We start from the raw sequence: 12,305 nt of genomic DNA, 5'->3' as shown, positions 1-12,305 counted from the left end.
CAGTGGGTTATAAGCCATCTTTCTCGCCCAAAAATAAACATTTCTTCATTTTGTGAATAATAAGGAAGACAAACTGGATTATAATTGGCTTACTGGATCTGGTTGCGTATTTCTGATTGGACAAGAGACCTTCGGGTTGATCCCTGCTATTGGACAGTTTAGTGCTCGGTCTCCGCGCTCATTGGCTGAACTTCCGGGCTTCAGAGTCCGGCAAAGTGTGGAACTAAAGAAGACTGGGACGAAGAGGAAGTACTTTTTAAAATGGAAATACAGTAAATCATACTTGAACTTTTCGCAGCGGAACAACAGGACGCGGTGAGCGAGCTTTTCTCTTGACTGTCACATTTATGGAAAGAAGGGTTATTTGTTTACAAACAGCATCGCCTGCATCTGTGGACGGATAACGTTATTTGTTAATCCGTACGCTGTAGGAAGGTAGGGTCAGTATGGAAGCCCCTCCGGCGATGCTTCACTGAGTTTGATGGTTGTTTTTCTTCTACGAGCCGGCACATACTCTAAGAGAAAACACTTGGCCATTAAATAAGATGAGTATTCGGACAATGTGATGAACAGACAGTCATTCCGTTGCTGCAGGGTTTCAATTGTTAGCTAGTGTTGCACTTGACTTGTCCGTAGTGTAGTTCCCGCTAATTTTAAAAGAAAATGCAACAAAGGCGTCTCTGTTATTTTGAGGGGAATTACAATTAATTTCGCTTTCAATACAATAGGTTTCAGGCTAATTTGGGCGTTTTATTTTACTCTATGCACCGCTGTAGCTGTTATAACGTACACGGTTTTACTTTGACATCCCGGAAGCTAAAAGATAAAGTTAGACCGATTGAGATGGGACTTCCGGTAAGGTAACAAATAAGACCCCCATTAATTGGTGAAGCCAAATTGTGGAGCAACTTTAAAGTGATATTTCAGTTATAAACTTTTTTCTGAAGGTGTGTTTTATGGGGGATAAGCAAGACTGCGTTATTTTAGCTTGTTGTTGCCTGTATGTCTGTGAGGCCAGTCATGTCATTTCCGGTGTTGTGTTGTGTTTTTTGCAGTTCACTTGCAGGTTATGGAGGCCATACAGTAGCTCGGGGGTCCCACGTCCTCAGTCTGCTGTTAAACCTTATTCCACTCCGTCTACCGAGTAAGCAAAATTTCACTGTTATTAACCCACGGGCAGGTCTTAGTTTTAACAGCACAATGTTTTGCCTTGTTTAATTTTTTACAGACTGTAAAATATGAAATCTGACCCCTGACAATTTATGTTATTTTCAGATGTATTCGTTGTTCTAAACATCCCAGTCAGTGTTTTATATTTTTGAGTTTAATGTTGTTGGGACATTAATTGTGTGCTTATGCAGCTTTTTACATATAATTTATAATATAATTGAATTGTCCACCATATTTTCTGGACAAAAATATGTTTTTGAAGTGTGATTCTTTATAAAGTCTATATTTAGGATGTGCCCTTTGGAGTTGTGTGTAGCATAAGTCAAGAATAATTCAAACACTGATGTCAATGAAATAAAGTTTAACAGACACTTTGGTAATATATCATTATTACTATTTTCATTTTCTTTATTTATTTATTTATACAACTTTTTTAGAAAAAAAAAAAATGCACCCAACAAGTAAGACTTAGCTTACATGAAGCATAATTTTCTGGGTTAAATTGCATTTTTTTTAAAAAGTTTTCATTTTGGTGTATATAGTACTGTGCAAATGTCTTGAGCCACCTCTCATGTCTTTACATTTTTCCTTTAAGGAGGCAGACTTTCTTGTAATTCGTGTATTTAAAGTGTTCTTGAGCAATAGTTCTCCAGGCTTTCTGGAGGTGTTTCAACATTTTGGGGGTTTTTTTCTCTTGTTTTTAGTCCAGTACTTGTAAACGAGCTGGCATTTATAGTGGCTTTCAGCTCAGTTAATTTTCTACTGCAAGTCTCATTCATCCAATCACACACACACATTCATACAGTACTTTTCTCTAGCGACTTTCCAATTGGTAGGCAACCCGCTCTGCCAACTGAGCCACAGCTGCTCCCATCTACCTGAATGTTTGTTTGTTATGCCGCTTAACACTGACCTATGAATTATTCAAGCAAATTCACCTAACTCAATTGATGAACCAGTGGTGTGTCTACACATAACAGGAAGCAGGCAAATTAGAATTTTGTTTTGGTTCAAACTGCCTTTATCTTCGAGAGAGGTACAACACCGAGTATGCAGCTTCCAATTTTCAACATTATCCCAATTTTAAAAAATGTAGCTAAAAGACCTCCAACAAAGCACAATGCACACAATGCACTGCACAATATGCAGGAAAACTGTTCCAGCTAAATGTAGAAATAACAGACTTGTTTCATCACTTGAGGCAAAAACACATCATCGAGTACACCCAGGCTACAAAGGAGGAGATACTAGCAGCTGGTGGTGTGTGACCCAAATGTAAGCAAATGACTCCACCGAGCGCAGCTGGAGCACTCACTGTCGCACTCCACATGACAGGAAGAGCAAACTGTGGATGGAAATTACAGATGCAGTTACATGTGGCAGAGAAGGGTTTTAAGCAACAGGTTAAAAACTTTGGCCCAACGTACAACATCGCAGGCTGAAAGTATTCTTTCATTTTATTATGTGACAATACTGTGCTATATTTTTAGGCCTCTTCTGCTAATGCAGTACAAACATATCTGGATAGAATTGGCTGTGTTGAAGAATAAATGTGGTCATACCAAATATTTACTTTCAAGCTTGTTAGAATTGTATAAACTCGATTTTTGCACATTTTTTTAAATAAATTGTTGCATCTATGGGGCTCTGGGCTCAAGTAAAACTGCTCTGATGCCAAACTGCATTGCACCTGAATGCTTTAACGCAAACAGTCTTTAGTTTTATGTGATATTTTTATTAATGCCGAACATAGTTTCCGGCTTCCATGCCCGCCCAACCCCCTGTGAAGGAGCCGGAGGAGGAGATGGAGGCAGAGGGTGAGTCGCAGCTCCCCGAGGCCAACGGAGAGGTGGAAGAACCCAGAGAGAATGAAGGAACAAGAGGGGGAGGAGCCGAGGAGACCATGGAGGAAAGTACGGAGGAGAGGGAGACCGACTTGGAAGATAGTGACGAGGAGGAAGAGGAAGAAGAGAGCTCAGGTAAAAAAAAAAAAAAAATCAAAATGCTCCACTAACGTTTATACTGCTTATATAAAAAGAGAGACGCAATGTAATCGACGCCACCTTAAACTGTTTTCTTTTTTCTCTTTGTCCTATGAAGAGATGGATGATGAAGACTGCGAGAGGAGAAGAGGAGAATGTCTGGATGAGATGATGGATCTGGAGAAACAATTCCAGGAGCTGAAAGAGAAGTAATTTTTGAAGCAGGGGGAAAAAGGGATTCAACACTTTATCCTTCTTCTTTTTTTTTTTTTTTCGATGTCTGAGCCGCCTGTTGTTGAGGCTGATTTCACCGTGTGATTGCAGGTTGTTTCGGGAACGGCTAAACCAGGTGAAAGTCAAGCTGGACGAGGTGCTGACAGGAAAGGCCGGTGAATACAGAGAACCGCTGGCTGCACTACAGAACAGCATGCAGATACGGACACAAGTGGCTGGTACAGAAAAATAAATAAATAAAATCCTAATCAAGTCCAATACCCTAGCTGCCACTGTAGTGCAAACCACCTTGGCTGCCATTTGTCTGTAGTGAGTGTAGGCTGTCAGCACGCTGTTTACCTCGGCTGTAAATATGTGTGCTCATGCATTTACTCTGCACTCGTGAAAGGTACGAGTCGGTGAAGCTCACTTGTGTCCAATGACAGTGATACTGAGGTGAGTTGTTGACGATATCCTCAACCTTACCTGTCTGTAAAGGCTGCTGTTAGGCTCTGTAGTAGAGCTAGGGCAGGGCAATATGGCAGTATGATATGGCCCAGCCCTAAGTAGAGCTAACATTTGTGGACTCGGACACTTGGCGAATAAACTTTCATACAATGTGATGTGTGATTTTTATAGTAGACTCCAGCCTAACCTTAGATGGCATGATGTTAGTGTCTAATGTCTAATCTGCTGATAATAAGGAATTGCGCCAATATCGGGAATAATCAAGAGTGTTTATGCTAGTTTTCATGTGTTTGTGAGTCCTGACTTCCTTTGTGTTCTCACTTTTTTGGTGAAGGCGACACCTGCTCAGATGAAAAAACTGACATTATTCTTGAGTCTGAAGCCATGAATGACACAAAGGTCGTTCCTGTGGATTTTTAGTGGATTTTCATAATTTTAAGTTTTGGATCAGTTCCAGCATCAATTTGTTGGAAGACTTAATTTCACACAAATCAATGTATATTTATGAGTAATTATTTTTCCTATTAAATAACCTAAAAAAACAACAACTGACTGTACCTGTAAATCAATAAGGAAAAAGTGTGATGCCTCAAGGTAGTTGTTTACCCAGAATGCATTTCTGTTTCAGGATCCTATAAAATATTTAGATTGTTTTGGACCCTCCAAATGCAGCACTTACTTATAGAGCATTGCTAATGTGTGTTTAACCAAACAGTAATGGAGTAGCAGTGCACATAATGCCAGTATGACCTCCTCAGACACCTTTGGCTGTCTCTTTGTGCAGGAGTGTACAGGGAGCTGTGTCTGCAGGTCATCAAACACAAGCATGAATGTGAAGTGCAAGGAGCGAGGCAGCACCTGGAGGTAGCGCGCACGTGCACTCTCAACCGCATTCTGCTTTCCTACTGAGACTTAATATTCTCAACTAAAAGAGAACTAACGCACTTGTTTGTATCTACACGTGTTTTACAGAGTGAGCGAACGCTGCTGTTTGACGCCATGAAGGGCGAGCTACTGGAAAAGATAAGGAGGCTGGAGGAGGACAGGCAGAATATAGACCTCACCTCAGGTACGTGTCAATCGCAAAGCTGTTACGTACACATAAAGTACGCAAAGTTTATAAAACTGAAGTACTGAGTAAAAGTGTGTGCTCATACTAGCGGTTAGTGAGCACATACAAATGTGCAACCTTTTATGCAAATGCACTAACAGTGAAATAAACTTGCATCTGAAGGAGTATGTAAGCTGTGGTTTATGACGCTGTAAATTCATTTTAGTGGAGTTGTATAAGGTGGATTCTGTCTGTCCAGAGTGGAGCGATGAGCTCAGGGGCAAGAAGTGCAAAAGAAAGAACCTGCTGGGTCGATCTGAGAAGAAAAAGAAAGTAGCTTTGGTTTCAGGTAAGCACCACGTGTGAGGAGCCTCACCCGGGCTGATGTGTACATATGCAGATGAGGAGATGAGCTCCCGTCTTATTGTTTAAGTGCTGCTAAACAGCAATATATTTTTTAGTTTTTACCCAGATTTACTTTCACATAGAAATTTCACGAGAACTATTATTACTTTATTATTATCTGTTTGTTGTTGTGCTGGAAGCCAAAGCAAAGACTCAGTTTTGCTGCGGACTGCTTGAGTCATTGCTTTCTTCGTGATTCCTTCCACTTTGATGAGATTCCCAGTTCCAGACACAGAAGCATCCCCACAGCATAATACTTCCACCACCATGCTTCACTGTGGGGACGGGGTTCTTTGGGTTGTACTTCCTGTTTCCTCCAAACTCTTTTTAAATTTCTTGATGATACTTCTCACTCGAGCTCGTGATCCTTGGAAACACTCTGATGATTTTAAAAGTCCTGCATCGTGAGCCTCAACAATCCTTTTTCTCAAGTCCAGATTGATTTCTTTAGTTTTTGCCATGACGCTTTCTCAAGTGCAGACATTTTTATATGGTGTGTAAATTAGAAGTTAACCCTTTATTACACAATTAAAACATATCGTCGCAGAGCAGTGGTCTGTGCTATAGCTTGATGAAAAGGTCATTTACTTGCAAGCCATTTTTGTCAGATATTTCCATTGGAAATCCTACAGAAGGCAAAAACGCAACAACTACGATCAAAAGGCAGAATCATAGTTATTATTATTGGTTATATATCATTTTATATATTGTTTTTAAATTAAGCTTAGATTCAATTAGTTTCCAGAGTGTGTTTTCTTGTTTCTGTTTAGTTTTCAGTCTCAGTCTCTCAATATGACTGCCTCTGTCTCACAGGGCCTTTCATCGTCTACATGCTGAGAGACATCGACATCCTTGAAGACTGGACTGCTATCAAGAAGGTCAGAAATCACTTGTAAAAGTTCCCTTTGACTTCCCAGATTCTTCAGCTGTCAGTCGATAAAGATGCAGTTTCACGGTGTGTACACCAGCCTGCGTCTGATCGTGTAAACAGCGTCTCTGTTTTTCAGGCGAAAGCAGCTCTGTCGCCACTAAAAAAGAAAGTTGAAAGTAAGTCTGCTCCAATCATCTTTTATTAATACAGCAAACTGAAAAGGTTTGGTCTCTAAACGATCCTGTTTTGTCTTTCAGAGCGGTGATGAAAGGCGCATCTCTGCAACAGCGACACCAAACTTAACACACACTCACATTCCCAGCTATTTCCAGTTCAGGTTTTGTCTCGTTGACTGAAGCCCAGCAGACTGTTGAGTTGTTTTTCTGCGCTTTTGATCCCACCTACCTGCCACCCTACTGCTTGTTTGTTATCTATTGCTATTTAAAAGACGTTATTAACGATATGACAACCTTGTATTTATAGAATGATTTATAATGCTGATTGAAAATCTAATCTTTTAGCACACAACTTTTTTGTCTGTCTTCTTTTTTTGTGTCTGTCGGTGTGAGTCAGAATCACTGAGACATACTCGGCTGTCTGGGATATGTTTGATCATATTGTGTTGTTGCAGCTGTGCGTTGTCTTGCACAAAAGTTGCTGACTGCCTGGAAGCTGGTGGGAGAGGAGGGAAAAGAAGCTTCTGATAAGCAATGTTCACATAGGACACCCAGCGACTGTGCAGAAAACACGCGTATCTGATCAAATCGCATGAAACTCACTATCATCACGCGTTAATTACACCAATTAACAAATTCTAAGAGTTCATGAGCAGGACCGAATACACCGGCTGAACCATGTTTTCAGCCATCCTGACCACCGGCACATCTTTACACCACAGAAAAGGTGGCTAAGCAAACTTAAAAACGTCCAGCAGGTGGCAGAATTTATCTTTATTTTTAAAAATCTGTGATCAGGATCGTGACTGATTGTGAAATAAATAAATAAACTGGTTCTTATGCAGGTGGAAAATCAACATGTTTGAATGTTTCTGCTGAGCATCACCACAGGTGAGCAATTTATGTGAATGAATGCTGTGCAGCCTAGTGTGCATGAGGTTGGATTAATGCAGCTTTAAAATGTCCTCAGTTTGTTTTTGGGGGGGTTTGGAGGAGAAGCAGCAGGAACAGTGGAGAGTCAGCTACAGGTCACTGAAATGGCAGCTCCTGTGGAGGGAGACAGAAGGTTAACTAGCCACAAAACGCACTCAAAGACCAACAGCCTCCTCTCAAACCGCTACTTGCTCCTGCGTGTTCTGGGTTCAGTCTCTCTGGAAATAAAGGATCTTTTGATCTGTAATTACAAGAAGTGCAACTAAAAATAATGTTCAGATTAGTTTCATCTGATCTTTAGGGCACCAGAGGAAATAAAAGGTGGTGACAGTGAGAAAGCTCATGATGGTTTGGCTTTAGGGAATCATTCATTTACCATCAATCCATTTTCTTTTCTTCTGTGTGGTTGGGGGCAGCAGCCTACGCAAAAAAGCCCAGAGCTCCCTCTCTGCCTCCAGGTCAGCTGAGACATCTCTCCAGGGTGTCCTGGGTCTATAACCCGACCTGAAGCACCTCAACTCAACTAGTGAATTTTAAAGCGAATACACAAGAAAATCATAAGTTACTAAATAAATAGCTGGCACATGTAAATGTGCATCGCTTTGAGAAGTCAGTAAGTTGATAGTGAGCTAAAGCATGAGAGAGGTGGCAGGAACCCACGCTGACCAGGTAAATATGTCCACATTTGAAACAAATACCCAAAACCCTGTTATAAAACTAAACATCTACCAACAAAGAAGAATCTGAGGAGTCAAATATTCACATCCTGGTCTGTGGACAGATCTTTAAAACTAAGTCAAAAACATTTCACCTATAAAGAAAATTTATCTTTCCTCAGTTTTCTGTCGATTCAATACAGACGAAATAATGTTACATAAACTTTCTAAGAAATCGAACAAACATGCTCGTCCATACGTTGTTCCTACTCGTGTCCCTTTACCTGATCGCAGTCTCTAGATCGAGGGTGTCACAGTGTACTGATGTGAAGTACATTTGCTTTTGTTTCTCAACTGGTGCTGAGCTCCATATTCACCTCTGCCCACTGAAATAGGACCATTTCAAGTGATCTTTGCTGAAGGGGTACTGTTCTTTGTCTTCACACTCAGTCTAATTAACCTAACCTGCACATTTATATGCAGGTTAGTAGATCAAAGAGTTTGCACCAAGCTGAAAAAACGCTCTAAAGGAGACATGTGGAGACCAGTGTGTGTGGAAGTCATTTATTTGATGTGAGAGGAGTGAAGTTCAATTATGTGTTTACAAGGTAAAGACAGAGCTGTAGATAATGACAAAGTGCTTTTCCCCTCTTTCACTAAACTCCAGGTTAAAATCTTTCTTTGTCCTCTGGATTACATTTTTCAGGATGGCTGTCATAAACATGGGTCTGCTTGAAGTTATCCGGTCGTTAAGTGATGACGTGACGAATCCTACTTCCGGGCCTAAAGTAGTCTGCGTTTAATATGGCTTTTGTGTTGTTAAAATGTATAATGTTTTGTATTTTCTTCTATTTAATCTCAAAAAGCTCCTAAAACAGTCAGTGATCACTGTTGACCTCCCTCGGCTTTTATTACCGCTAATCATTTATTTAAGCTCAGTTTTTAAAACCTTAGGATGTAACTACAGCCCAGCCCATGCAGCAGTATATGAATGACTAACCTCGTATTGTGGATGGATTATCTCAGTTGTTCTCCTGGCTGAAGTTTGGTCCTTTTACAGCATCCTGCCATGCGATTGTTCCTGACCATCGAGAACACTCACGTTAACTTTTATCGAGTGGGAAAAAACTTAGCTTGTTTATATTATGCTAACATAGCTGTGTCGCTAGCGGTCACGTAGCACATCATTATATACCAGCTAGCCAAACTTCAGTAACCCTACAAACGTCACTGCTGTTTAGTTTTCTGTCTTCATTTATGTTGGAAGTGATAACAGAGCTGTACGTTTTAATTTGTTTCCAAAACCCTGCAGTCAGGACATGCTATATTGTATTTAGATAGAAGCTAGCGAGCTAACTTCTAACTCCGTTAAATGTCATAAATTCCGTTTTCGTGGATGCCAGGATGTTAAACTCAATTGTTACACCTGGTAGAGCAGAACGCTGATCATTTTATTAAAGATGAAAGACTTTAGACAGTTTTTCAACTCTCAGTAATGCCATAGTGATCGTTTGATATATGGACCTGCAGCGGAGTTTAGGCCCAGACACGGCTAGTGACGTCAGACTGAACGACCGGATACTCTCGGGTTTGTGGGAGATGGATTCAAGTTCCATCTCATTCCTTCATTTTTTCCGTCATTGTCTTGCTGATCCTTTTATCTCTCTCCTTCCTTCTTTCTTTTGTCAGACCTTCCTTCCTTTATCTAAGCTGCTGATCGGTTACTTTAAATGTGATGTTGCATCACAGTTCATGACTTCAGCATCTTCCACCTTCCCTCGTTTTTCTCACAGCTGCTTGCTGAGTTTACGCGCCTGCCTCTCCCTGGCTTCAAAGGCAGCCTTGGTGTCTTTCAGCTCTTCCAGCTGCCGGCGGATTAGAGCCATGTCGAGCTGGGTGGCCTCGCACTGCTCCCTCAGGGCGGCCGACTCCGTCCTCAGCTGCGCGGCGGCGACGGAGAGCTGCTCGCTGCGTTCACGGCACTGCAACTGCATCCTCTTGGCGTCAGTGAGGAGGGACTCCACGCTCACCACCACCGAATCGCACTGGTCGCGAGACATGTCCTGAGTGGGGATAGAGGGATGGATGGAGGTCAGGGGTCAAACCTGAATGGATCTGAGTGACGGTAAAGCTGGCGGTTGAAGGGCTCGCTCCTATTTAAATCTGAGATTTAAGGACTCGGCTCTGTTTTACAGATTTTGTGCCGTCTGATTTGGCAGGGGGCTGGAGCTTTCCTGCCAAAAACACAGATAAAGTGAATCAATAGCTGGCTGTCAAAAGTCCAGCACAGATCAACAGGTTTAAAACAGAACATTTGATCTGTGGAAAGTGAAGTAGCTTAAAGAGGCTTATCATGGCTTAGCCTGCAGTGTCCACTGCTCCTCTCTATGTTTCTCTTTTATCCTTATCCATCTCCAAAACTCGTGCCACTTTTTTGCTCTTTACAAAAACACTGATTTCTAAAATCACAGGTTGTTTTTTCTAATTAGCAGCCAAAGAGTAACAGCAAAGCAACATGTGACGATGTCTTACCACAGACTCCAAAATCAGCTTTATCTCGACCCTTGTGGTTTTCTTCTGAGACTCAGGTTGCAGGCAGGGCTCGCCGTCCTCCAGGGTGCTCTATCCTTCGCTCTTTTTTTGCTGTCAATTACAGATACTTTAAAGAAACCTCCAGCAGACCCTGCTATAGGTGCAGATGGTGGAAGTGGCTGTAGAAGCTTGTTTAACAGGACCACTGGTGATTCTTTTTCCCCTTTGAAATGCCAGTACGCTCTTCACGTCCTTCAGTTCCCCATCTGTGTCCGTCTCTCCAGTGTCTTCCTCCTCTCTTCAGTGAGGATTAGCTGTTACCTCAGGCTCAAGTAAGGTCAGGCAATCCAGAGATTAGATAGTTCAGGGTGACGTGTTGTAAGAGCAGCTCATTGGGTCTATTTTGATACATCAGGGAAGGGGAAAGTAGCTCATTTAGACGCTCAGCCTGGAATATCAGTTCAAGTTATGCTTTAGTCAGCTGTTGCAAGTCACCAGGAATGATTAGTTTGAGCAGTATTGATAGAATAATGCACTTTTTTAAGGTTTGTATAAAACTAGCTTTTTCAGACAATAAATATCCCCCACAGTGGTCTTAAATGTATGTTTCAGGTCTCTTCTGGATGACTGCCCTGTTTTGTTTTGACACTGATCGAACGCAGCCGAGACTTTTCACTGGACCACTGCTTTACAGAGCCGCTAGCTAGAAATCTTGGAAATGGTTTTGCAGACTTTCAAAATCTGACAGCCGGCTTATAAATCTGCGGGTAGCAACAACCAGGCTGTAGGTTGTACACAGAAACACAAAAACACTATAAACATATCCCTAATAGTGAGAACAGGCGAGAAGATCATTGGAGCCTCTCTTCCCTCCATCACACCCGCTGCATCCGGAAAGCCACCAGCGTCGTAGAGGACCCCACACACCCCTCACACACACTCTTCACCCTGCTGCCAAGAGATACTGGAGCATCCGAGCCAGACTGTGAAAGTTTGTTTCCCCCAAGCCGTCGGACTCCTGAACACTCAGTTCCTGGACTGACACACACACACACGTCACTACCAAGCACTTATCTGCACAATCTCAAACACACACTTTCATCCATTAAGCTACTTTTTGCACAATGCTCAGTCTTTTGCACTGCCATTGTTGCACTTTTCTATTGCACTGTTGCGTCTGCATCGCTCTGTCTGGTGTTGCACTTTGTTTTGTTTTTTTGCAGTTTTTGCACACTTGCACTTTATGTAGTCTTGTGTTGATTTTCTGTTATATGTAGCACCATGATCTTGGAGGAGCGCTGTCTCGCTTCACTGTGTACTGTACCACTGCACACGGTTGACAATAAAGCCACTTGACTTGGTGCAAGTGAATCTTTATTTATTATTAGCCACTAGAGGGAGACATTATTCAACGTTTCCATATGCCTGTTCCCCATGACAAACATGAGCATGTCCAGAAATGTCACAAATAAAGCGCAGCATGGCAAACACACAGTCAGATGTAAAAAGCACACCTGACTGAACGTCAGGCCCGAGCTTAGAAAAGGTTAGAATTTCAATTTTTTAACGTCTAAACGTTATTTCCAGTGTTCAGCTGCAGCATGTTTCATCAGACGGTGGCACTGTAAGCAATGTTTCAAGTCAAATCAAAATAATTCATCAAAAAGAAGCATACTGAATCAATGTGGATGAACCCAGCAGCAGATTTCAGCAGAACAGCCTCAGACGCTTCTTTGGTTAAAGGTTGTAAAAGTCAGTGTCACACAACAATCAACAATCAATCAATTTGGTTAAAGATTTGCTTCAATGGCAGTTTGATTTTTTTCTGAGTTGAAAAACAAACAAACA

At 41.7% G+C, this 12,305-nt stretch overlaps 1 protein-coding gene and 1 long non-coding RNA gene across 3 annotated transcripts; one reads left to right on the top strand and one right to left on the bottom strand.

Annotated features, from left to right (window-relative positions):
• The first annotated feature begins 200 nt into the window (after window positions 1–200).
• Window positions 201–6,688, top strand: brms1 (BRMS1 transcriptional repressor and anoikis regulator). Its single transcript, XM_084924417.1, has 11 exons — window positions 201–315; window positions 1,056–1,144; window positions 2,924–3,149; window positions 3,271–3,361; window positions 3,477–3,604; window positions 4,618–4,697; window positions 4,806–4,902; window positions 5,144–5,233; window positions 6,103–6,167; window positions 6,297–6,336; window positions 6,418–6,688. Exons 3-11 carry the CDS (start codon window positions 2,936–2,938, stop codon window positions 6,423–6,425), a joined length of 813 nt encoding a protein of 270 aa, XP_084780543.1. The 5' UTR covers window positions 201–315; window positions 1,056–1,144; window positions 2,924–2,935; the 3' UTR covers window positions 6,426–6,688.
• Window positions 6,689–8,482: 1,794 nt separating this feature from the next.
• Window positions 8,483–12,210, bottom strand: LOC146391457 (uncharacterized). Of its 2 annotated transcripts, none has more exons than XR_014799933.1 (2): window positions 10,458–12,210; window positions 8,483–10,159 (listed from the first exon to the last, which is right to left on the bottom strand). It is a non-coding gene; the product is annotated as an uncharacterized LOC146391457 (long non-coding RNA). The 2 variants fall into 2 exon arrangements; XR_014799932.1 differs by having other exon boundaries at window positions 8,483–9,988.
• Window positions 12,211–12,305: the final 95 nt, after the last annotated feature.

The sequence above is a fragment of the Perissodus microlepis genome, chromosome 3 (assembly GCF_051167445.1).
Source record: "Perissodus microlepis isolate ML-2025 ecotype Zambia chromosome 3, ASM5116744v1, whole genome shotgun sequence".
Classification (NCBI taxonomy): Eukaryota; Metazoa; Chordata; class Actinopteri; order Cichliformes; family Cichlidae; genus Perissodus; species Perissodus microlepis.
The sequence above is the reverse complement of the archived record's forward strand: the minus strand, read 5'-3'. Positions and strand labels throughout refer to the sequence as shown.